The following is a 24,614-nucleotide window of genomic DNA, read 5'->3' on the forward strand; positions in this document are numbered from 1 at the left end:
GGGAAACTGCTGAAAAAAGAGCAAATTAATTGTTGCTTCACCTGGACGTCCTGTTGGGATCCGTGGATATTGGGGAAGAAAGAGATGAAAGGACAGGTTTAATAAAAATACACCAAGTGCTGAAGCAACTCAGGGGGTCAGGCAGCATCTTTGGAGAACGTGAATAGGCACGTTTTGGGCTAGGACCCTTCTTCAGACTGGGAGAAAGCCGGAAGAGAGGTGGGGATGAGAGGAAGCTTGACAAGTGATAGGATACAGGTGATGGATGGTTTAATTGGCAGATGTTTGATCAAAGACCAGGGATGAAAAGACAAAATGTAATGAAATAAGAAGCCAAGACGTGTGAAGCCAGGTGAAGGAATGTAGGTGGAAGGGGAAAGGGATGAATGGATGCACATCCAGGTAGGACACATGGCAGAGAAGGGGGGAAAGGAGGGATGGAAGGGAACTGTTTGTAGGTTAGTTACCTAAACATGGAAAGTTCAATGTTCATAGCATTGGGTTGTAAGTTCAATCTCCTGGTACCCAAGTGGAATACGAGCTGCTATAAGGACAGGTGTTGCATTTCCTGGGGTTGCATAGGAATCTCCTATTAAGCGAGAGTGATTAGTGAGGATGACAGGAGTGGATCAGGCAGTTGTAAAGGCAACGCTTCCTTTGGGGACATGCAACTCGTGGTGAATATCATTGAAATGAGCCAAAATTGCTGAGGAAAACAATTGAATTGGAGTTAATGGGATGAAGGTACGGGTCAGGGGAATTCTGTCCTTGCCATATCCAGGAGGAGGAGAAGGGGTAAGAGGAGAGCTGTGGGAAATGGATGAGAAGGAGTTAAGTGCTCTATCAAATGGACTTCACCTTTCTATCGGTCATGTCATGCCCTGTCATAGAATATAGTAGGGAAAGTGATGGTTCAGGAAGAAGGAAGGTTTCAGAAGCACCAGTGTGGAAATTGACACCATCAAGAAAATGTGATCAATTTAACGAGTGGGAGAATGGAAGGGGGTCTGAGCAGGAGGCAGGGTGGAAGTATGTTTGGATACCAGTAGGTTTAAGCTTTAAAGGATGTTTGTCATTAACCAACCCTTGTGATGGTGAAGCAATCAGAATGTAAAAAATGAACTGCAGATGCTGGTTTTGGTTTATACCACAGATGGATACAAAATGCTGGAATAATTCACCGGGTCATTCAACATCCATTACCTCCAGAAGTGCTGCCAGGCAGTTGTGCAGTTGCATGGTGGTGGAATTTGGGTCTGTTAAGGGAGTAATACAAGATCGACTCAGCAACTTAAATCATTAACCCGTTGGTGACGTGTTAATTGTATTTCTATAATTTCAGTATCAATTTCAGCTCTCAACTTTAAATCTATTGAGATCTATTTGTTTATAACATTCCCAGAGTTTATGTTTCTCAAACAGTTATGCTTGTATCTATAATGAACCAAAACACAGAATAAAATCTCCTTAAAACAAGATTACCTTTATGTTTGAAAATCACCTGGATCTGGATCTGGCCTTCATATGGGATTCAGAATGTTTTAGTTTCAATCAATTGGGCCAAAGCAAGTGAATTGTTCAAGGATGAAGTCAATGTTTATTCGAGTCTGCAGACCATGGAGCAAACATGGGTAAATGTTGAGCAGGACTGTTTTGTTCTGATTAACAGACTGGTAAATCTTGAAAAAAGGAAGGCCTCCTTTCCGGAAACTGCAAGACTAAAAATGGGATAAGTTAACTCTGAGCATCATAAAGTACAGCACACCACCCTTTGGCCCACCATGTCCATGCTTCAGCTTCATATTCTTCTATGCCTTGCCTATTCAAATGCCAGATGACAAAATTTAGTGATTGCATCCAATGTAATTATCTCCTCTGCTAGCTGGTAGATCAACCAGTTTCTGTATAAAACATATTTCCCCGTCAGATCTCCTTTAAAGCTCATTCCTCTCACCCAGAAACTTATGCCCTCTTATTTTTGGCATTCTGACAATCTATGCTATCTCCGCCTCTGACACGTTTATATCTCTTGGCCTCCCTCACTCTCAGCAATACATTCCCAGCCTATCCAAATGTCTGCATAGTTTAGTTCTACAATACAGGTAAAATCCCGATGAATCTCCTCTGCACCCTCTCCAGTACAACCACATCCTTCCTACAGTGTGGTGACCAGAGCTGCCCACTGTACTCCACAGTCCAACCAATGTTCTGTAAAGTTGCAACATAACATCCCATTTATTTCTTCACTGCCCTATCCACCTATGTTGCCACTTTCAGACCACTGTGGACTTGAACCCCAAGGTTCCTCTTTCATCAGCTTTTCTAGGTACCCTCTCATTTATTGTATATGTCCCACCATTATTTGACTTGCCAAAATGCAGGAGCTTGCACTTGTCAGGATTAAATTCTATCTGACGACACTCCATCCAACTTTCCATCTCATCTATCTCCTGCTGCATCCGTACATAACCTTGTTCACTGAGAAGACCCCACACTACCTGGAGAGTCGTTTCCATGATTAAAAAAAAACGCTTGCAACAATAAAATTAAGGAACTGCATTACATTCCCTTGGTTATTGCCAGTATTACATAATTTCTTCCAGAATTTATAACAGGCCTTATGTATTTAAATAAAATAAAATAAACAAATTGTTGCCAATCTTTCCCTAAATAAACTAATGTGAGGAGATGGGGAGCATGATTGCGATCCAGCCAATACTCCGACTCCCTACCTGTGGAGCCATTAATTCGGTGTATTTTGGAATCCGTGCATGTTTATCTTAACTCTATTTCTCCAGGGAAAGAAACAAAACCCTCAGTGCCGACCTCAGTCCAAGAATCATAAATCTATATAATGTGGTGGGCCACAAACAATTTAGTTGAATTTATTATGGTAATAGATAAATTATTAGCTGTTCTTAGCTGAGGAATCTGTGGATCCAATCATAATAAATGAGTCTTAATTAGTCTTCTTTGCTGAATTCATAGTCATGGAGTCATACTGCACGGAAACAGGCCTTTCGGCACAAACTTGCCCATGCCGAACATGGTGGCCCATCTACACTAGTCCCACCTGCCTGCTTTTGGCCCATATCCCCAAGAAGCCAGTAAGTTCAACCTCCTGGTATGAGTTTACGGTGTGGCTAGAAGGATGCTAGAAATGGAGTCACTCGATACATTCAAAAGTGAACTGGATAGGGACCCGAGGAATGAATATCTGCGACCTAAGAGGCAAGAGCAGGGAACTAGGGATTTGGATTGTTCTACAGAGAGCTAGCATGGACTTGAAGCACTGAATGGCCTCATTCTGTGTTATGATTATATACCTCAACATTGTTGTGGATCATTTTATTAAAAATGTGTGCCCACCATGAGCTAAACCGATTGTGTGCAGATGATGGGGTTTATTCAGTACGCCTGAAGTCCACATTTTGTTTTACTGCTTCACACTTCTCCTCTCTACTGCCTGGCTAATAATGCCAGGATTAAAAAAAGGTGCCATGTTTTTGGACTGGTCTTCCACCAAACCATTTAGCCTTATGTTGTTTAAAGAATATTTAACGAATCTTCCTGATTTATCAGCCATTGGCTGTCTAGCCATCAGAATGTTGGAGGAGAACCAAACAACCAAACGTCCTTGAAGAATTATTATTATTATTAAAGTACTTAAGTGGAATAAAATTGTGTTTTACCTTGCCTTAGCATCAGTGCCTGTAGCCACTATCGAGCCTCAAATCCTTACAGTCAAACAGGGGCAGACTGCTGAATTCCGATGCACAGCGACTGGAAATCCTCCTCCAACCTTGGAATGGTTTGGTATGTTATTCCATTAGTATTGCATTGTTCTTTCTGTGCAGTGAAGTGACATTTTTATTGCTGAAGACTTTTCATGCCTTTCACCATGCCTTTCTTAGCATCACAAATCAAACACAAGAATGTAGGGGTGGCATGGTGGCGCAGCAGTAGAGCTGATGCCTGACAGCACTTTCAATGCCAGAGACCCGAGATCGATCCCGACTACGGGTGCTGTCTGTACGGAGTTTGTACACTCTCCCCGTGACCGAGTAGGTTTTCTCTGAGATCTTTTGTTTCCCCCCCACACTCCAAAGACGGTTGGACGATTGGCTTGGCATAAACATATAAATTGCCCCTTGTGTGTCGGGATCGCTGTTCGGCGCAGACACGGTGGGCCAAAGGGCCTGTTTCCACACTGTATCTCTAAACTAAACTAAACACCGTCCAGAACAGTTTGGTAATAGTAATATGTATGCACGTGAACTAAATTTAGGGGAATATTGAGCCAAACGGGTTCAAATTTAAGACTAGGTCCTTGTGCAGAAATGGAGATGACAAAAATACTCAGAGTGGTCGGAGAGAGGCAGTGAGATTCCTCACATTGCACCAGAAGGTTCTTTAGGCTGGTTTGTCCTTCGATTCCCTGAAGAATGGTAGTGGGGAAAAAAAACATTTATGTTTGAGTAGGATGCTGATGTGCAAGAAAACACTGAGAGTCTCCTAATCTAACACCCACCCTAGGTTGCCCAGTTCCCGTGGAGAATGTGCAGCTTAGTCTCACACATAGAGGTTATCATTATTTAGCTGAAATTGGACCAATTATCAAAGCATTCTCCAGTAATTTATACCACAATTGTCCTCCCTAAACTGCAAAGAGATAAAGTAAAACAAGTTCTCATTTAAATACAAAGGATTAGACGCAGCAGTTTTCTCGTCATATTTAAGAATGGTGAAAGGCTTGGATGGAGTGGATGAGGAGAGGATGTTTCCACTAGTGGGAGAGTCTAGGACTAGAGGTCACAGCCTTAGAAATAAAGGACGTTCTTTTAGGAAGGACATGAGGAGGAATTTCTTTAGTCAGAGGATGGTAAATCTATGGAATGCTTTGCCACAGAAGGCTGTGGAGGCAAAGTCAGTGGATATATTTAAGGCAGAGATAGATAGATTCTTGATTAGTACAGATGTCAGAGGTTATAGGGAGAAAGAAGGAGAAAGGGGTTAGGAGGGAGAGATAGATCAGCCATGATTGAATGGCGGAGTAGACTTGATGGGCCGAATGGCTTGATTCTACTCGTATAACTTATGACCTTGTGATTTAAACGAAAAGGTTTCAGACCATTCCCTGATCACAGACAAAGGACGATTTACAATGCAGGCTAAATATAAAGATTGCAAATCAACGGCACAGCTGCCATTCAAGTGTCCCAAATACTGCTGGCTCAGACAAGCGCACAAGATGAGACATGTTTTGGAATTTTGAATGAAAGGGTACAAGGATTCCGAAATTAACTTCCACAGAAGCCTGTGCAACCATGTCCAAGGGGTTCATGCAAATCCAAACAGTGTTCTTGGACGGGCACTTAACCTGCCCTACTGGTAGAGTATTTAACTGAATTGAAGATTGAATACCAGAAGTTGAAGGTTATTACAGAACATCAACTAGTAGTTCTGATTACTTGAAATATCAAGTGTAGAGTCTACTTTAACCCTCGTTCTTGCAAGACAGAGTGCAAATTACCTGCTATCGCCACTTTTTCTGTTTGCCTTTTTGAATGCTGAATGGTACGCTGGCATTTTTGCAAATAGCTGCTAACATATGCAAGCTAGTGTCTGATCACAATGAGATTGAGGGAATGGATTGCTCTTTTGGTTTTTTGAATCCGCTTCAAATAAAATAAACTCTTTTTCAGTTATAAATCCATTTTATTCACATTCTGAATTACAACTTCACAGCAGTTGAGGATACATAATATCTCTACCAGGGTGGGGGGTTAGGAACGATAAAGTGTGGTTATTCTGTGATAATATTCATAGTAAAATAACGGCTCGAAATATTAATCTGTTTCCACATTTGAAGTGCAAATAATTAGCTGGGGTGACCATTAAATTACCATTAAAAGTGTATAGCATGATTATTAACTGATGCGCAGAGAATACACCTGTCGTTTCCCAGCTCCAGTCACCTGAGTTTGATTCCGACCTCTGGCACTATCTCCGTGGAGTTTGCGTGTTCTTCCGCGTTGTTTACTCTGGGTGCTTCCAAAGGTTCTCTGGTTTTCAGGTGGATTGTCCACTGAGCGCAGGTGGCTGGCAGGACAACCGGGAGACCATGTGCGACAGAGTAGGTTACAGGGAATGAAGTAAGGGAATGGGATGATGCCGAGAGCCAACGAGTACACTCGTTGGGATGACTGGTTGCCTTCTCCTTTGCAAAAAGATCTGAAATTGTGCAAATTGTGATAATTACATTGGGCTTTCTTCTCCATCTTTCAGGGGGCCAAGGCAATATTATTTCACCAAACGCAGTAATTCAGGATGGACTTCTCCGCTTTGTGGCTACGGAGCATTCCGATGAAGCAGAGTATTCTTGCAAAGCATCAAACAGTGCTGGACACAACATTGCCACCACAGTTCTCTACGTGCAAAGTAAGAGTGGTCCCAAGCTGTAATCATGTTACTCAGTTTCCCCAAAAATGAGCAATCATGCAACTGGTTAATGAGTTTGGATAGGCTCCTTTCAGCAACAAAGGAGGCACCTCCCCCATGTTTAAACCTATGTTGAGTTAGATGATCACTGCATCCTGAGACCTGTATTTGATTATCCATGAGCCAGAGAGGAGAAAAATTGGACCAGATCTAGGCACACGCACAAAGTCCAAAATCTTGGGCCAGGTGTAGAGACCAAGATAAAGAGAATAAGCTTGGCAGATACAAGGAACACCTAAATTCAATAGGGATTTGGTGCTTGTCAATTCTTGAAGATAGACCCAAAATGCTGGAGTAACTCAGGGGGGCTCTCCCTTGATTCAGGAATGCCACAGATTGCAAAATGTTTAACATTGTTTGGCTTACAAATGGTCCCAGGTTCTAACAACTCAGTCAAGGGAATGTTGCACAGTGCACAAGTCTTGTCTCCATACTGTGGGCACAAAGGAAACATTTGACAAGGATAGTTGGTATCTGAAATGATCTGTCAGTGGAGGTGGTGGAGGCAGGAAGAGTAACAACATTGAGCGAGGCATAACGGTCGGGATATGGAGTAATGCAGGCAAGTGGGATGAGAATTGGTAGGCACGATTGTTGGCACAGACTCAGTGGGCCAAATGTCCTGTTTCAGTGCTGTACAATGCTGTGTCCCTATTAATTCACTCTTTCAATTCACAAAGTACAACTGACAATGGTGGTAGACACAGAAGGGTCTCGAACCAAAACGTCACCCATTCCTTCTCTCCAGAGATGCTGCCTGAGTTACTCCAGCATTTTGTGCCTACCTTCGATTTAAACCAGCATCTTTCCTACTGAAATTGGCGGACTGTACTCAGTGCATCAGCCACATTATCAGCATCTTGTGTAAAGTTGAAAGGTCAAAGTAGTTGGAATCACAGCACAGAGTTATGCCCCTGTCCCACTTAGGAAACCTGAACGGAAACCTCTGGAGACTTTGCGCCCCACCCAAGGTTTCCGTGCGGTTCCCGGAGGTTGCAGGAGGTTGCCGGAGGTTGTAGGTAGTGGAAGCAGGTAGGGAGACTGACAAAAACCTCCGGGAACCGCACGGAAACCTTGGGTGGGGCACAAAGTCTCCAGGGGTTTCCGCTCAGGTTTCCTAAGTGGGACAGGGGCATCAGAGATCAAAACTTGAAGGTAAAATCAGGCTGTGGAGGCCAAATCAGTGGATGTTTTTACAGCAGAGATAGGCAAATTCTTGATTAGAATGGATGTCTAGGGTTATGGGGAAAAGGCAGGAAAATGGGATTAGGAGGCAATCAGCCATGATTGAACGGCGGAATGGACTTGATGAGCTGAATGGCCTAACTCTACTCCTATAACTTGTGAAGTTGTGACTGATTGTAGTTTGGGGGGGGGAGGACAAAGTCTGGCAAGTGATTGATGGATACAGTGGTGAGGTGAGGCACAGATGAGAGAGAATAAACACTCAGGATGATGGGTATGGAGCCAATTAAGCAAAATGTAGATTTAGGATAAGAGGTAAAAGATTCTCATACAGAGGGTGGTGCAAAAATGGAAGGAGCTTAAGACAAAGTGGTGGAGATGGGTACAGTTATGAAGTCCCTTGGACAGCTACCATGGATAGGAAAGATTTGGATGGATGTAGACCAAAAAACGGGCATTGACACATTTCCCTACTGAGCAAACTAAAAATATGACCACTACACTGCCATGAAATAGTGTTGCCGATCTGCTTTCGCTGGGCCAGTAGATAACAAGGCCCGTGGAATTACGGTTAATATCTTCACTGGTTAGAAGTCTCATTGCTTTTGCGGAAACATTCTTGTGTAATCAGGCAGAGTAATACTCGACTGGGGATTAGACGTCTGCCTCGGACTGGTGAGCTGTGTCAGGCCGATTGTTAAGGGTCTGTGTGTTGTTGATCTTCTGGGCTGATTGGCATAATGCAGACAAATCAAGCAACCTAACCTGTCTGCATTCCTTCTTCCTGACAATTGGCCGAGCCCAACTTTTGTGCTGCTGAAGCAACAGTCAATGGTTTGATTTGTAATATCCTAGTTGAAATAAATCACCAGCTGCCAGTCAGTTCAAAGCTTTAATTTGCCCCAACTCTCAATGCCCCATAAGTTTCGTAGAGACTACTTCTTGCTTGTTCTGCTTCACCCAGAGATATTTGTTGTGCCCTCAGTATGGTTATCCAACTAAATTAAGCTGAGCATTAATTTCCCTATATCATTCCAAAAATGACATGCTGATATAGACATAAAATGCTGGAGCAACTCAGCGAGGCAGGCAGCATCTTTGGATAGAAGGAATGGGTGATGTTTTGGATTGAGTATCAAGACTTAGTCTGAAGAAGGATCTCAACCCAAAACGTCACCTATTCCTTCTATCCAGAGATGCTGCCTGTCTCGCTGAGTTACTCCGACATTTTGTGTCTTATCTTTGGTGTAAACCAGCATCTGCAGTTCCTTCCTACACATGCTGATGTAGATATTGGGTGTGACATCTTAACTGATACCAAAATATCCAGTTCAGGAAGATACACTCGCAATAGGAACCAGAGGAGCATGTCAGAATCACTTCAATATGTTAAAATTGATTAACATTTACAAACCTATTCTGAAGGCAATTGTTTATTTGCAAGTATCCTCGACCTTTATTCAACCTCATCTCTTAACCCACCAACCTATGCACAGAGATTATAATTTCCTCTGGACCATATTGGGAAGAATAACAGAAACATCTTTATATTCAGTTATTCGGCCTCTGCATACTATAGGCCTTTACCCGGAGGTTGTGTTCACTTTAAATCATATTTTTTTAGGACTGAAAAGAACAAATGGTGCATTTCTTGTAATGTGTTTACATTATATTGCACTTTAAAAACATATTTGCGTGAATGGTCAATCCTTGTCCAGATTATTAACCTTGCCATGTGTATATTCCCTGCTCCTTCCTCTATTCCTGCTATCATTCATCGCTCTCTCTGAAAGAATTCGTTCAGCTATTTTAGCTGTATTTGGTGGATGATGAATCTGGGCAAATTAATGTTATTTCAGAGAGGCTCAGGATTATCAGAGACTCGTTCAGTACTAGGCAATACACCAGGTTGGTCCAACATCTTGTAACTCATACCCTCCAATCCAGGCAGCATCCTGGTAAACATCTTCTGCACCTTCTCCAAAGCCTGCACATCATTCCTGTAATTTCCCGACCAGATGTACACACAATACTCCAAATGTTTTTTTTTGCAGAGTATAATGAGAAATTGAAATGAAAAAGTAAAATAGATTTGTGGTGTTACTTATGAACAGTAATAGCAGAGGAAAAATTAGGATGTTGATCGGTAAGATTGGAATCGAATTTAATTGAACAGAGACAAAAAATCCTGAATCAAGCTGCCAGGGGTATTGCATGTGGACGTTACTTGTCAGAGGGAGTTGCTGAAGTCTAATGGAGACACAAGAGAATGCAGATGCTCCCTGACCTCCTGGAATTCAGCACGTCAGGCAGCATCTGTGGAGGGAAATGGACAGACGATGTTTTGGGTCTGGACCCTTTTTTACTCGAGAAACTCAAATATAGGGCATGATTGTAAAAAAAAAAATAGAAAAGTAGTCATGGGAAAGTTATCTTGTCTAAAATTAAATGGCCAGAAGAAGGAAGTAAAGAAGGAAAAGGAATTGAGTTCCTTCAATGTCTTCTTTGCAAACACACAGGGGAGAATCTGCTGATGAGAAACAAAATACTGCAGATACTGAGAATCTGAAATAAAAATAGAGAATGCTGGAAACATTCATCAGGTCAGGCAGCATCTGAGGAATGGGAAACGGTCACCATTTCAAATCGAGATCCTTCATCAGAACTGGGGAAAAGATAAACAATTTTGCGTAGCAGGTGGGGGAGGGATGGATCGAACAAAGAGATTATCTCTTATAGGAGGAGACCTAATGATTTAATTTGGCAGAGAAATATCAGTTAAAATCAGATTAAGCTTCAATGTCTGTATAACATTATGCTAATGGTTCAACTGTGGGACATGCCCAGTAGGCCAGACTGTATGGAAAACTAATGACTGGGCCAAAATACTGGCAAGTAGAAATGGCCAATTTTGAAACGAAGAGAATGAGGAGCAAATGTATCTAATGTTGGAGAGTTTGTCCGGTCTATGAAAACGCTGTTACATGTAGCATGGAGAAAGTTACAAATGTGTCATCAGATACCAGAAGCTACGTCACTGTCCTACTGACCACCCCCAGCTGTTACTTGATCACACATCTGTTTGTACAACTGATTGCATTGAAGTAAAGGAGAGCCATCAAACACATCCATTTTCTTCACTTTAAAAATATGTCTGTGTTCGAAGAGTTTAAGTCACTGAATAATAGTTGCTTGAATAAACTCTCAACTTATCCTGTTTTAAGCCACATAATTACATAGATGCTGACCTAGACTCAATAACTATGTGTTGCTGTTTTGGTTTTAAGTTCCCTGTCTCCCATTTGCCTGTGTAGGTGGCGGCAACCTGCCTCGTGTACAGGTCAGCCCGCAACGAATAGAGGTTCCAGAGGGCGACACTGTGAGGTTGTACTGTCGGGCAGCAGGACATCCTACACCAACACTCACGTGGAAGAAACGGGGAGGAGAACTACCGCCCCAGGTACCACTCACTTCTTTACTCAAAGATCTGAAGAAAGTTAATTGTTCCATCATGAGGCAACAAATGATTCAGTGTCTTTGTTTAGTTGAGAGTACTTTGGCTGAATTTTCATTAAGATAACAATTAATTTTGCGACTCGTCGTGAAGGACGGACGTTACTCCCCTCAGCCGCGGTCGTTGTCTTCCCGCAAATCAACCAATCCATCATCTCCAACTGTTGGTCGTTGATGAAGTTCTACCAAGACACATCACACATTGCTCCAGTAATTTGTAGATTGGTGGTAAATAATGACACATTGAAATGAAGGGTGATTTTCTTGTGCCAAAAGTATTATGGCAGAGATTACTGAATTAACAAAAGACCATTGTCTTTTCACTGCATAATGGTGACACCAGATGACACTTAAAAAATATATATTTCTGATCATTCTTAGGATGTGACTATCTCTGGGTAGGCTGATTGTCCATTTCTTGCCCCTTTGAGAATTCAGCTGAGTGTTTTTCCAGTCCTTTACCAAGAGTAGTTAAAAGGCCACTGTGGTTGATGTCGGGCATGAGCTGGTGATCCAGGCTCGAGCTCCAACCTAGACAGTTTAATAGTAAGCAATGCCGCAGAGATCCTTGTGCACATGATGCAGTCTAGAGTGGAGGACTCCTGAGGACTTTAGTTATTGAATTGGCAATTCAGTCTGGGAACTAAAGTTTGAAGGTGGTCTGTGCACCCTGGATTTTACAATAATCTAATGTTCCTTTTGATAATTCTAACCGTTCGAAATGTCTTGTCCAGAACTTTGGAAGGTAGGAATTAATATAAAATTATGAGCAAAATACAAAGTACTGGACGAACTCAGCAGGTCCAACAGCGTTTGGGGAGAGAATCGACAAGCCTACTATAGCATTAGATTTAGTTTGCTTCACAAACAGTAAAATATCCATAAATGTCTCAATCATTGCAGCTAATGATAAGGTCGACCTTCATGGTTTTCGATACATTTCTTAATACACAGACAAATGTATAAGAACCATTGAGGAGATTCTGAGTTCAGGCACTATTCCAGCAAAATCCCAGGTGCATAGCCGATGAAATTCTCTCAGTTAAAGATAATGGGTGTAGTTTAGAAGAACAAGAGGTGAGCGGTACAGTGGCACAACGGAAGAGTTGCTGCCTTACAGCGGCAGGGACCCGGGTTTTATTCTGACTAGGGGTGCTTCTACCTTCTGTGGCAGATAATCCCAGAGATTCACCACTCTCTGTGTGAAAAATGTTTTCCTCATCTCGGTCCTAAAAGATTTCCCCCTTATCCTTAGGCATCTCCATCTCTTGAAAGCTGCAGAATGCCCACAAGACCCATTGAATTGCATTCCAATGCATTGGGGATAATTCACTGTGTATTGGAAGATTTTTGATCCCTCTCTCTCAACCTGTCTTTGGTCCATGGACACTGATATCTCCCAGAAATATTCCCAGGTGGCAGTTTGCACTTCTGTCAGCGTCAGTGAGTGAAGGGAATGATATTGATAGTCTGAACCACCTCCACCATCAACAAGTGACCATAGGACCACTTTCTGGCTGACGAACAAACGAGGGACCTTGGTCCATGTGTAGACTCCCAGCCCAGTCTGATATCCTCTCAGTATCCTGCCCATTGTCGGGTGTTTCAGCTTGGACAATCTGCACAGCCAGGGACCTAGAACCTTTCTCTTAAGTATTAAACTGCAAAGTGTATTCACCCTCTAGAAGCAGTGGTCATAACTGCACAGGGTGTGGAATGAACGCCTCCAGGGTAACGGCATGCTTCTCATTTACGACATGAGCTGTCGGGTCTGACCGGTTTACACACTTGCATGCCAGCTGTTTCTCTGTCTTTTAAACTGCTTATGAAATCAAGGTTTAAGAAAGTAATTGAGGGGTTTGAGCTGTGGTTACTACCATGGTGCTATACAAGGGGATCATTTGGGAAACAGGAAAGGAATGTGGCCTTTACAAATCTGAAGATGGAAGTGGGAGGCGTCAGTATGGGAGATTGCGGATCAATTATCTCGGCTGCCAATGTCTCTTGCCAACATGGCATTAATAACGCAATAACCCTTCACCATTGATGCGTTGTTGCATCTGATCTGAGATATCTGTTTGCACTTTTTTTCCCCCTCTCCTCTTTCCTCTCTGTCCAGGCTGTCTCCTTATTTGGTTTCCTTCCAATGGGAACTATTGGCAGTGCTAAGAATTTGGAGAGGCGCATCCAAGAGTTACAGGTAGCTGCCCGGGTCTGGGCGTCAGAACTTGCTCTGCGACTACTAACCCGAGAGCTTTCAGGCCATTCCACCACAGGCAGGTGTGCAGTATTGCCAGGGCAGCAGCAGCATCGGGGGTCTGGGGCAGTGCAGATGTGCATCACCATGTCCAGGCCAGTTATGGACATGCAACATTGATGGCAGGAGATGTGCAGCAAAGTCCAGGGTAGGTGCAGATGTTGAGGAGCAGATGTGCAGGAGCAGGTGTAGGAACAGATGTGCAGCAAGCATGCAGAGCAGTTACAGACTTGCGACTTGTATGCAGGTTAGCGGGTTTGTTGTGCTGGAAAATCTATCCTATGCACAATGTAGCCGGGGTTTATCTGACAGCTTGGAATTAATTGTCTTACTGTCTTAATTCTACAATGAATTAGTCACTAATTTCCAAACGTTTTGACATTTCTCCCTCGCGAACATACACTTTCTTTCTCTTCTACTTTATCTTCAATCAGATTAAAAATAATGCTCATCCCTAACTGAGCATCTGCTGTTTGGAAGATTCCCATCTCCTGCTGGCTCTTCACCCGTATTTCCAACTTGTGTGAAATTATTTTGAAGGAACCAGGACATGGGTCCAAGCCAAGTCCCTGACGCCTGGAACTGTCAGAACAATCACCATTTCTCTCTAGCACCTTCAAGGTGTCAGTAATATAGTACAAGTAATATAGGAGAATATTTACTACTGAGCCTCAGAAGAAAAAAAAATAGGATGAACGAGCAAAAGGTCCGTCAAAGCAGTGACTCCTTATAAATTGTGGCTTCAGTAGGTTTTTCACTTCAAGCAAGACCCACCGTACTGAATGATACACACGTGACATGCAATTCATGCAGCTGGGTGGCACGGTGACCAGAGGAGGTAGAGTTGCTGCCTGATAACGCCAGGGACCCGGGTTCGATCCTGACTATGGGTGCCTGTCCGTATGGAGTTAGTGTGTTCTCCCCATGACCTGCGTGGGTTTTCTCCAGGATCCCCGGTTTCCTCACACACAAAGACGTACAGGTTTGTAGGTTAATTGGCTTGGTATATAAACACAAAATTGTCCTTAGTGTAGGATAGTGTTAACGTGCGGGGACTGCTGAATGGCGCAGACTCGGTGTTTCCACGCCATATCTCTAAACTAAACTAAAGTGTGCCTCCTTTATTCAACGGCTTCTCGCAGACTATCTTTAGAATGTAGACTATCCTCAACATTGCAACAGCCCTGGAGCAGTTAGATCACCAGACACAATCCTTCATTGGTACTTTATTGTTGTCACCCTTCTATTGTTTGCAACGGATATTAAGCAAGGGGCACTGACAAAAGGAAAATATAAACGTTATTTGAATGTATTTTCAGACTCGTCGAAGAGACTTCCTGTGATCTTTTTGTGGTTGTTCTCCTATTTTTTGCTTTGAACCAAACTTTCACTAGATATTGTTGCGGCAGCAAGCTTCTCTGAACTTCATTTGATGCTGGTCAGAAATGTTACATTTTGGTTCTTTTTGAGCCCTCAGGCTTTTCAACATTTCTCACTAATATTCATGAAATAATTCCCAGACCCTCAGTATTTCCCAGGGAGCCCATTTATTCACCTCCAGCCTGTTAGGAGATAAGATATCCTATCATGTAGGTTGAATTCTTCCCCCGCACTCAACAGTGTCTCCTGTTGTTGAGTGAGGCTTGTCATAGCTTTGAATAAATATTACAGGTCAGCGTTGAGGTTGCTTCTGCTTTTCATGATGACATTTGCTGATTTTTCTTAATCAGCAGTAGTGGTGTAAATGGTATTTAAAATATGGTCTTGGGTGTTAGGTTTTAGATGGTTTCCTGCTGCAGTTATTCCCCTCCTGTTGGAACTCCAGCTGGCTATGGCCCTGCTTTATTTTCACTAGTCCTGCATGTAGAGCGGTTTTTTGTTTCGTTTAGAGATACAGCATGAAAACGGACCCTCTGGCCCACCGAGTCCATGCCAACCATCGATTGGCAGTTCACATTGGTTCAATATTTCACTTTCTCATTCAATCCCTGCAGATTAGGAGCCATTTACAGAGGCCAATTAACCTACAAACCCGCACATCTTTAGATGTGGGAGGAACCAGGCACCGGACCACCCATGCGATCACAGAGAGAATGTGCAAACCCCACACACACAGTACCTGAGGTCAGGATTGAACTTGGGTCTCTGGCACTTTGCCATTGTGCCAAATGATTTCCCCACCTCAACAATCTGGTTGGACCACTATCCCTGCCACACGCAGTTCAGAGTCCCAGGTTCACTGTTTGATCTCCTTCCATTGATATGGACACTGTAGTTACCACAGCATTCTTCACCAGTCAAAAATCAATCACAGTTTTAGAGACCATTTCCTTATTGCCTGTTTAAACATTTGATCTTGTGTGTAGAAAGGAACTGCTACTGAAGATAGGCACAAAGTGCTGGAGTAACTCAGCGGGTCAGGCAACATCTCTGGAGAAAAATCCTAGTTGGATTTTTGGGTTGGGACCCTTCAGTCTGAAGATTCAGTTCTAACCCAAAAGGTCACCCATCCTTTTTCTCCAGAGATGCTGCCTGTCCCACTGAGTTAATCCAGCACTTGCGTCTATATTGGATCTTGCATGTCTGGTAGCTGGAATGCGCATCCATTATTCCACAATCAAACCTATCTTGTAGTCTCCAACCCAGGGACACAGCTCAGATTCATTCAAATAACTACGGCATCACTAATTATATCTTCCCAACTCTGACTATTCGTTCCAAGCTCATGGCTCGCCACAATCTTTAGGCTGAAACGTTTGGTCATGTTTTTCTGAAAAGATTACGGTTAGCGAACTGGCAAATATGAGATTTATGAACAGATGAGCCATGTTAAAATGCAGGCTGCACCAGGCACTTGAAGGATAAAATCCCTTCAAAGTATAGAGAAACATTTGAATCGGAAACACAATAGGTCAGACCGTTAGCTGATATTTGTTCGTCCATCTGAGGTAAAAAGTGGAATGGCCTGAAAGCAATTTGTCTCGCACTATTACCCTAATACTTGTGGCTCTCCAGACAGATTGTGTGTTTGAGAATGAGTTTTGGAGTTGTGATGAGCTCTTGGAATAACAGATCTGTAGTACTTTTGTCAATTGCTTTAATATTTTGTCACCTTCATCACTTGGTTTTGTACTTTGTTTCTTTGCCAATGCTTTTTACTATTTTGTTACCCCTATCTTAGGTTTAATACCTTGTTACTTTGTCATTTGCTTTAATGCCTTGTTAGTTTTGTGAATTGCTTCAAGACTTTGTTACCTGTTTTCACTTGGTTTAATATTTGTTACTTCGTCAATTGCCTTAATACTCTGTTCCCTGTCCACACATGATCAAGGACAATGGATTAATTGAAATCTACGTGTAAAGATGTGTAAAAACACCCTTTGTCTGTCGGCCAAAAACCATGTGTGTGAATTAAGATTTTTAAGGTTGTCAACAGTACTGAGTTTTACACTTGAGTGCTCAGATAATAGATAGCATGCATGTTTGTGTATTTGTATAAAATGATTTTCTGTAGAATTTTACAGTGGTTTTATGATTAAATCACAACCTCAATGCTAAACCAGCAGGTAAGTGCTCGACCTACCATTAACTCTTTAATCTCACGACGCTCATTGGAAAATGTTACTGGAATTTGATGACTCTAGAGATTTCCGAGCTCATTTGGAAGTTGTGTTTTCTCAAACCAAAACGTAGTGTTTTTCTGATAAATAGATTTATCTTTCTGATCGATTGACTAAGTGGCGCCAAATGAAGTACATTCCAATCACATCAGTGATACCTGACCAGGCATTTTAGCCGTCCGAGATCTAGGGAGACTTTGAATAGATACTTTATTAACACATGTGACAAGTCACAGTGATATTCTTTGATTTGCACACGCATGGTATGCAAAGAGTGGCCACATAAAGGGCACCGACAAAGTCACAAAGTATTCCGTGCCATATCCTCCTTTGTTCTCCCCCCTACTCCCCCCCCTCACAGCGGTTCCTCCGCGCTGGGTCCTCCTTTGTTCTCGACAGCGCACTGGAATTCAGCAGGTCCCATCATGAGGGAATGGATTGGAAGGGAATGAAGGGGTATGAAAATAGGATTAGATAAAAGAAAATTAAAAGAAACTCAAGTAGAACATCAAGGTCCGTATGACCTTGGTGAATCAAGGGTCTATTCCTGTGAAATTTGATCCTCCATAACTTCCAACAGCTAATCTTCACGGTGTGACATGGGCAAATGTGCCCCCTTCTGGCAGGCTGAAGCAGTGTAATTCAACATTACAGATGTCAAATAACTAATTCGCTTTTGAGTGCTAACTGATGTTTATCATTTTTAAATGTTTTGGTACTTCAGTAAATGATGTTCCCCTTGTTACTGAAACCAAACTTTTCCAGTGGGGGGGGGGGGGGGGGATTTAGAAACAAGGAACTGCAGATGCTGGTTCACACAAAAGGATGCAAAGTGCTGGAGTGACTCAGTGGGTCAGGTAACTTCTCTAGAGAACATGGAGAGCTGATGTTTCGACTCAGGGCCATTCTTCTGAAGAATCCCGACCGGAAACATCACCTATCCATGTTCTACAGAGATGCTGTCTGACATGCTGAGTTACTCCAGCACCTTGTGTCCTTTTAGGGGGAATCTTGGTTGGGAGTTAATTGCTGCTTTGAATAATGGTGAAATGGGATAGTGACTTCAGAGCAGATTAGATCAAATTCCAGGCAGTCTTCAATAAAATGGGTCACTTCACTCTACTTAAGGTCTCAATGAGGTAGCCATTAGAAGCCCAACTGATGCCGGTATCTGTATAGTGTCTTCCATGCACAGGAGTGTTGTCAGACCAAAATGGACAACAGGCTGCTATGGTGACTTGATGCAGAGTCACCATGTGTGTTATAGTGAAAGATGTGTACAAAATGTTTGAGAGGAGTAGATCGGATAGACGCAGGGTAGGGAGACCCAGAGGACTGAGATGGTATGGAATGAGTTGCCGGAGGAGGTAGTTGAGGCAAGTACTATTGTTTAATGAAGCCCCAACTTGCATCATAATTTTATGCCTTCATTAAGCCTCACAGCACCTGGGACCCTGGCTCGAAACTAATTATAAATCTGCAAACCAATATATGGATGTAACTGTTGGTGGATATTTGTTAGGATGCAATTGTACCCTCCTTCCATTGGAAGCATGGTTGATAGGTAATTGCTTTTTACCTGTGGATGCAGAACTTCATAATGAAAGGAATTGGCAAGCATAGCAAACAGACATAAGGTTCTCAACATAACTGTATCTTGTGATTATATGTAAGTGCAACAATATTTTGTCATGTGATGCAAAGTGCTTTTAATTTTACCAGGCGAAGATTGAACGAACTGATATTGGAACTCTGGTTATCCCTTCGATCACCACTGCCCATTCCGGTGTCTACTTGTGTGTGGGAACCAACGCTGCTGGGTCCACAGAAGGTCGCATAGAAGTGATGGTCTTTGCCTGTAGGTATCCGTTTTCCAAACCTATCAAGCTTAATGCCTAAGGTTGGCACAAATCCAGCTTTCCATTGCTACTGTGGAAAAAAAGAATTGTTCATGCTGCTTTACACAAAAGGGTTACGAAATGCTGGAGTAACTCAATGGGTCAAGCAGCATCTCTGGAAAACATGGATAGGTTTTCAGTTGGGACTCTTCCTTCAGACTGATCATTTTGGAAAATGATTGTAAAATTGTAATATTGTCCCTAGTGTGTAGGATCGCAGGTCGGTGCAGACTTGGTGGGCCGAAGGGCTTGTTTCCACGCTGTATCTCTAAACTAAAGCTAATCTAAACTAAATATTACACCCAGATCTACTGTAGCATATTTGGTGACATAAAACTATGATTGGCAAAAATGCAATATATATTATTTATTATTATCCAAAACATTTAATTTAAAATGATCAGCATGCTTTCCCATGTACCAAAGACTACAACGACGGAAAAAATTGGTGCCAAGGTTAATGTTGTGGTTTAAAAAATTATACAATGTAATTTTATGAAATTAAGGTATCAATTCAGTCCACTCCTCATGAAAATGTTGCTCTTCATATTTAATGTTATTGCTTTATTCAGAAATATTTCTTGACTATGATGAAGATGTGCAAAAATATGTGTGTATTTTCCTCATGATTCCGACCACTCTGAAAATCAAGGAATATTTTTCCTTTGCAACACGTTTTAACTGTTTGTTTTCATTCTCCCCACAGCTCAAGGCTCTGTACCAATGGTTAGAATTCAGCCTTCGCCTGCCACAGTCAGAGATGGAGAAACACTGGAGTTATACTGCCAGGCAACTGGTGACCCTCAACCTGTGATCACATGGCGAAGGGCACGTGGTCGCCTGACCACCAATCACCAGGTAAATAAGAGCATGGAACAGTGCTGCACAGGAACAGGCCCTTCAGCCCACCATGTCTGTGCTGATCAATACACCAAATTAAACTAATCCCTTCTATCTGCACATGATCCTTATCCCTCCATTCCCTACACATTCATGTCCCACTTAAATGCAACTATCATATCTCCTTTCATGACAACATCTCATACTTGCAAAGATTACATTCCTTCTGCCATTCCTTGGCCCATATCTGTACCTAATCTAAATGCCACAGAATTTTTTGGCAGCCTTTCTCACTTTTGTAAATCCATCAGTTTTTGTGTTATCTGCAAATTTAATAAATAAACCCATCTACATTTCTGTCCAAGACGGTCACAGACATCCAGCCAGAAAAACGCCCTTCTACCACTTCCCTGTCTTCTAAGTATAAGCCGGTTCTGAATGCAAATGACCAGGTTGGTGTGGATCACATCTTCTGGATCAACCTACTATGAGGGGCCATGTCAAATTTCCTACCAAACTCCATGTTCACAACATTAACTGCCCTACCCTCAACAATCACCTTCATCACCTCCTCAAAAAAACTCAATCACTTTAGTAAGGTATGACCTGCATTGGGCAAAGCCATGCTGTCTGTCTCCAAATAGCCCATTCTCTTCCAAATGCAAATGCTGTAAATCCTTTCCTGATGAATCCTCTCTGATAGCTTCCAAACACTGAACTAATGCTCACTGGCCTGTAATTTCCTGAATTATCCTTGTTTCCTCTTCTGATTCATGTATAAATCTGTCACTGAGCAGGAGCTGAGAGATGCTTCTCCTCAGGTCTCTGTCGTTGGTTGTGTGGATGTTTTCACGATTCCAGTGTCATGCTGGTCACTGCAGTGTGTGTATTTTCGAGCGGTGAAGACAGCAGAGTGGTGACGGGGAATATCTTCTGATCCTGTAGGTTCAGGGTCCGGTGCTGCGTATCCGGCCGGCAACTCGGGCTGAAGCCGGGAGTTACATCTGTCACGCGGAAAACAGCCTGGGAATGCAGGATGTGGCCGTGTCTGTTTCCATCACGTCCGCTGTCTCACGTACGTATCTCATACCTTCTAACTCGGTCTCATAGAATCAAACCGCATAGAAATAGGCCCTTTGCCATATCACGCCAACGTCAACAATCAAGTACCTAGTCATAGAGTCATTCAGTGTGGAAACAGGCCCATTGGCCCAACTTACCACACCAACCAACATATCCCATCTACACTGGTCACCTGCCTGCATTTGGCCCATATCCCTCTAATTCTATCCTATCCATGTACCTATCTAAATTATTCTTAAATGTTGCAATAGTTCCTGCAAATTATAAACCTGGTGTTTATAATAATCCCTATGCCCAACACTTGACCCATAGCTTTCTGTGCCTTGGTGATTCTTGTGCTCATTGAGATGTCATCCATTATTTAGATGGATTTAGATTAAGTATCATTTAGATACTTAAATGTTGTGAGTCTCTGCCTCCATCACCCACCCAGGCAGTGTGTTCCAGATTTTCACCAACCTCTGGGTGAAAATATTCTTACCCAGACTTCCATCCACATCTCTTCCCCTACCCCTGAAGCCCATGACTTCCAAAAATAAATGTGTTTCTGTGTGGAAACAGGTCCATCAGTCCACCGTGTCCTTGCCACCTAGCCATCAACCATACACGTGTTCTATCCTACACACTGAGGACAATTTACAGAAGCCAATTAACCTACAAACCTGCATGTCTTTGGAATGTGGGAGAAAACCTCCAATGGCACAGGGAGAACGAGCAAACTCCGTGCAGTCAGTACCCGAGGTCTCAGGCGCTGTAAGGCAGCAACTCTACCACTGTGCTGCACTAAGGTTCAAACTATGATGTTGAAACAAGGAACTGGAGATGCTGGTTTACCAAGAAAAGACACAAAATGCTGGAGTAACTCAGCAGGTCAGGCAGCATCTCTGGAGAACATTGGATAGGTGAAGAAGGGTTACGACCCGATAGGTCACCTACCCATGTTCTCCAGGGATGCTGCCTGCCCCCCTGAGTTACTCCAGCAATTTGTGTTATTTCCTTGGTTAAAACCAATTGCCAGGTGACTCAACTATTCGACCCTGCCCTTCACTGGAATGTTTTCATTGTAATGAGTATGGCGAGGATTTAGCCAAGAACAGCATCTCTGTTCGTGAATCATCTCATTCACATTCTGCTCTGGTCTTTCCTCTTTCCACAGCAAGAAAAGCAGCCCCGACGGTCAACGTTTACTCCTCTCCCAGCACGGTAACAGAGGGAGAATCGCTAGAGTTACACTGCCAGGTCACAGGTCAACCACAACCCAGGGTCACATGGCACAGGACGGGGGGCCCTCTAACCGCCAATCACCAGGTAGGTGAAGGTGATGGAGAAAACTCTGCATTCTCTGTCCGTGGGGGAGCCTGTTTAATCGGGCAAAATACGGCCCCTTATTGATGCTGGCTCAAAGACCCAAGCAACCACACTTTGAGCAATCCTCCATATCTATCCAGTATTGTACTTGGGTCATTGTGTACAGTGAGAAACAATATCTTTGCCCAGAATGAATCCTTGCCCTACATGTAGTTCTGTGCATCCCCCGCCTGCTTTACTTAGATATCACAACACAGGAAGCCAATTGCCCCCTCAGTCCTGACCAGTGGTGAGCAGGATAATACCATAATTATTCCCCCTTATTTCCCCTTCCTTTCTCACTGTGATTTATTCTCACCAACACATCAACTGCACTTTGAGTTTTATACCACTTTTACTTAGCATGGAAATAGGCCCTTCGGCCCACTGAGTCCATACCCACTATCTATCGATCACCCGTTCACCCTAGTTCCATGTTATCCCACTTTCTCATCCGCTCCCGACACACTAGGGGTGCTTTACAGAGGCCAATTAACCGACAAACCCATGCGTCTTTGGGATGCGGGAGGAAACCAGAGCACCGGGAGGAAACCCACGCTGTCACTGGGAGAACGTGCAAACTCCACACAGGCAGCTCATGAAGTCACTTTCAAACCTGGGTCTCTGGCGATGTGAGGCTGCAGCTCTCCCAGCTGCACCACTGTGCCCCCCTAAAACAAGGGGAAACATTTAGTGGGCTATGAACCAACCAGCCTGCCTTTGGGATGTGGGAGAAAACAAGTGCCTGGTCACAGGGAGAACATACAAACTTCATACAGGCAGCACCAGCGGTCAGCATTGAAGCAGGGGCGTTGGAGCCATGACACAGCTGTTCTACCTGCCGTGCCACTGTGCCGCCCAGGTCACTGAATGGCAATGAAGAAGTGGACTCACAGCTGGGCTTTCCATTCTTGCTTTGGTTTTCATTCAGGGACAGTTTCTTCCCAGCTGTTATCAGGCAACTGAACCATCCTACCACAACTAGAGAGCAGTGCTGAACTACTATCTACCTCATTGGTGACCCTCAGACTATCTTTGATCGGACTTTACTGGCATTATCTCGCACTAAACGTAATCCCCAATCATGTATTTGTACACTGTGAATGGCTCAAATGTATAATCATGTATAGTCTTTCCGCTGACTGGTTAGCACGTGACAAAAGCTTTTCACTGTACCCCGGTACACGTGACAATGAACTAAAATGAACTGATTTCCCAGTCGGAAGATGAGCAAACATTGATCCTTACTCCTTCCGTGTGTCTCCTGTCCATCCATTGCTGCTGTCAACGTTTTTGTCCCCACTGAAACCAGCCCCTGATTTTCCTCTTGACGCTCCAGGTGCAGGGTTCTGTGCTGCGAATCCTTCACATCATGCCGCCTGACATCGGAGACTACATCTGCCGTGCCGAAAATAACCTTGGAAGGCGAGAGGTCAAATTTTCCGTGTCAGTCACCGCATCACCCTGTACGTAACCCGATATTCTTCTACCATTTTGCTTGCATGTCTGAGCATCAAATGATAGGGAGGATGGTTAAAAGTAGCGCGGGTAGATGTAGGAAGGATATTGATAAAGATATTGTCAATTAATAGCAAGTGGCGTTCGAGAAAAACATAACATCATCATGTGTAGGTAGGAACTACAGATAATGGTTTATACCGAACCACTTGCATCCTGTATCCCTGTCATTAGCACATCCTCCCCATCTAATGATGGGCCAATATGGACTCCACCCTTCCTAAGGTCATCTGTTGCCGTGTGCGGATTTGACTTTCTCACTTAGGCTTGTGAAGCTTTGACATTTTCTATCGCATAGGCCAGTAGAATAACCAAGGTCAACTCTTGTCAAGACTAAGGCATAGATGTATGAGCACTTTGGGAAAGAGAAAAATAGGTGCAGGCGTAGGCCATGCGGCCCTTCGAGCTAGACCCGCCATTCAATATGGTCATGGCTGATCATCCAAAATCAGTACCTCGTGCCTGCTTTCTCCCGGGATGGGAGAGAGGATTAGGGATATTAGCCATTATATTATTGACAGGTGGAACAAGTTGGATAAAATGTAAGCCCTATTCTGTTCCATTCCATTAAAATTGAGATGATTAATTGTAACCTGGTAATGATTATGGATCAAGAATTGTCACAGTGGATTGGAATAGAACTGAAAATGGGTGTGACAATCTATCACCCTCTCCAAGGGCACAGAAATGCAAACATTGATAAACCCATGTAGCCAGGTTTATGTTCCTAGCCCTGGTTCAGAAGGCAGAATAGCAGTAGCTAAGCCAGATAAAAATATATGTTCCTCAAATAAATAACTCTGGCCAAAGCTTTGTCCCTATCAGTCACTTGAAATATTTTAACAGTTAGCA

At 43.1% G+C, this 24,614-nt stretch overlaps 1 protein-coding gene across 8 annotated transcripts in view; it reads left to right on the forward strand.

Moving 5' to 3' along the window:
• hspg2 (heparan sulfate proteoglycan 2) overlaps positions 1 to 24,614 on the forward strand; it is a 365,099-nt gene that overhangs the window by 246,510 nt on the left and 93,975 nt on the right. For 7 of the 8 annotated variants that reach the window (XM_033047940.1, XM_033047944.1, XM_033047946.1 and 4 more), the window contains 9 exons: positions 3,703 to 3,816; positions 6,289 to 6,441; positions 11,001 to 11,146; positions 13,319 to 13,399; positions 18,799 to 18,934; positions 19,681 to 19,832; positions 20,760 to 20,889; positions 22,054 to 22,205; positions 23,584 to 23,710. In XM_033047940.1, the coding sequence (XP_032903831.1) occupies positions 3,703 to 3,816; positions 6,289 to 6,441; positions 11,001 to 11,146; positions 13,319 to 13,399; positions 18,799 to 18,934; positions 19,681 to 19,832; positions 20,760 to 20,889; positions 22,054 to 22,205; positions 23,584 to 23,710 (1,191 nt within the window). The remainder of the gene's footprint in view (positions 1 to 3,702; positions 3,817 to 6,288; positions 6,442 to 11,000; positions 11,147 to 13,318; positions 13,400 to 18,798; positions 18,935 to 19,680; positions 19,833 to 20,759; positions 20,890 to 22,053; positions 22,206 to 23,583; positions 23,711 to 24,614) is intronic. The other variant, XM_033047948.1, reaches the window with a different exon arrangement.

The sequence above is a fragment of the Amblyraja radiata genome, chromosome 31 (genome assembly GCF_010909765.2).
Source record: "Amblyraja radiata isolate CabotCenter1 chromosome 31, sAmbRad1.1.pri, whole genome shotgun sequence".
Lineage (NCBI taxonomy): Eukaryota > Metazoa > Chordata > Chondrichthyes > Rajiformes > Rajidae > Amblyraja > Amblyraja radiata.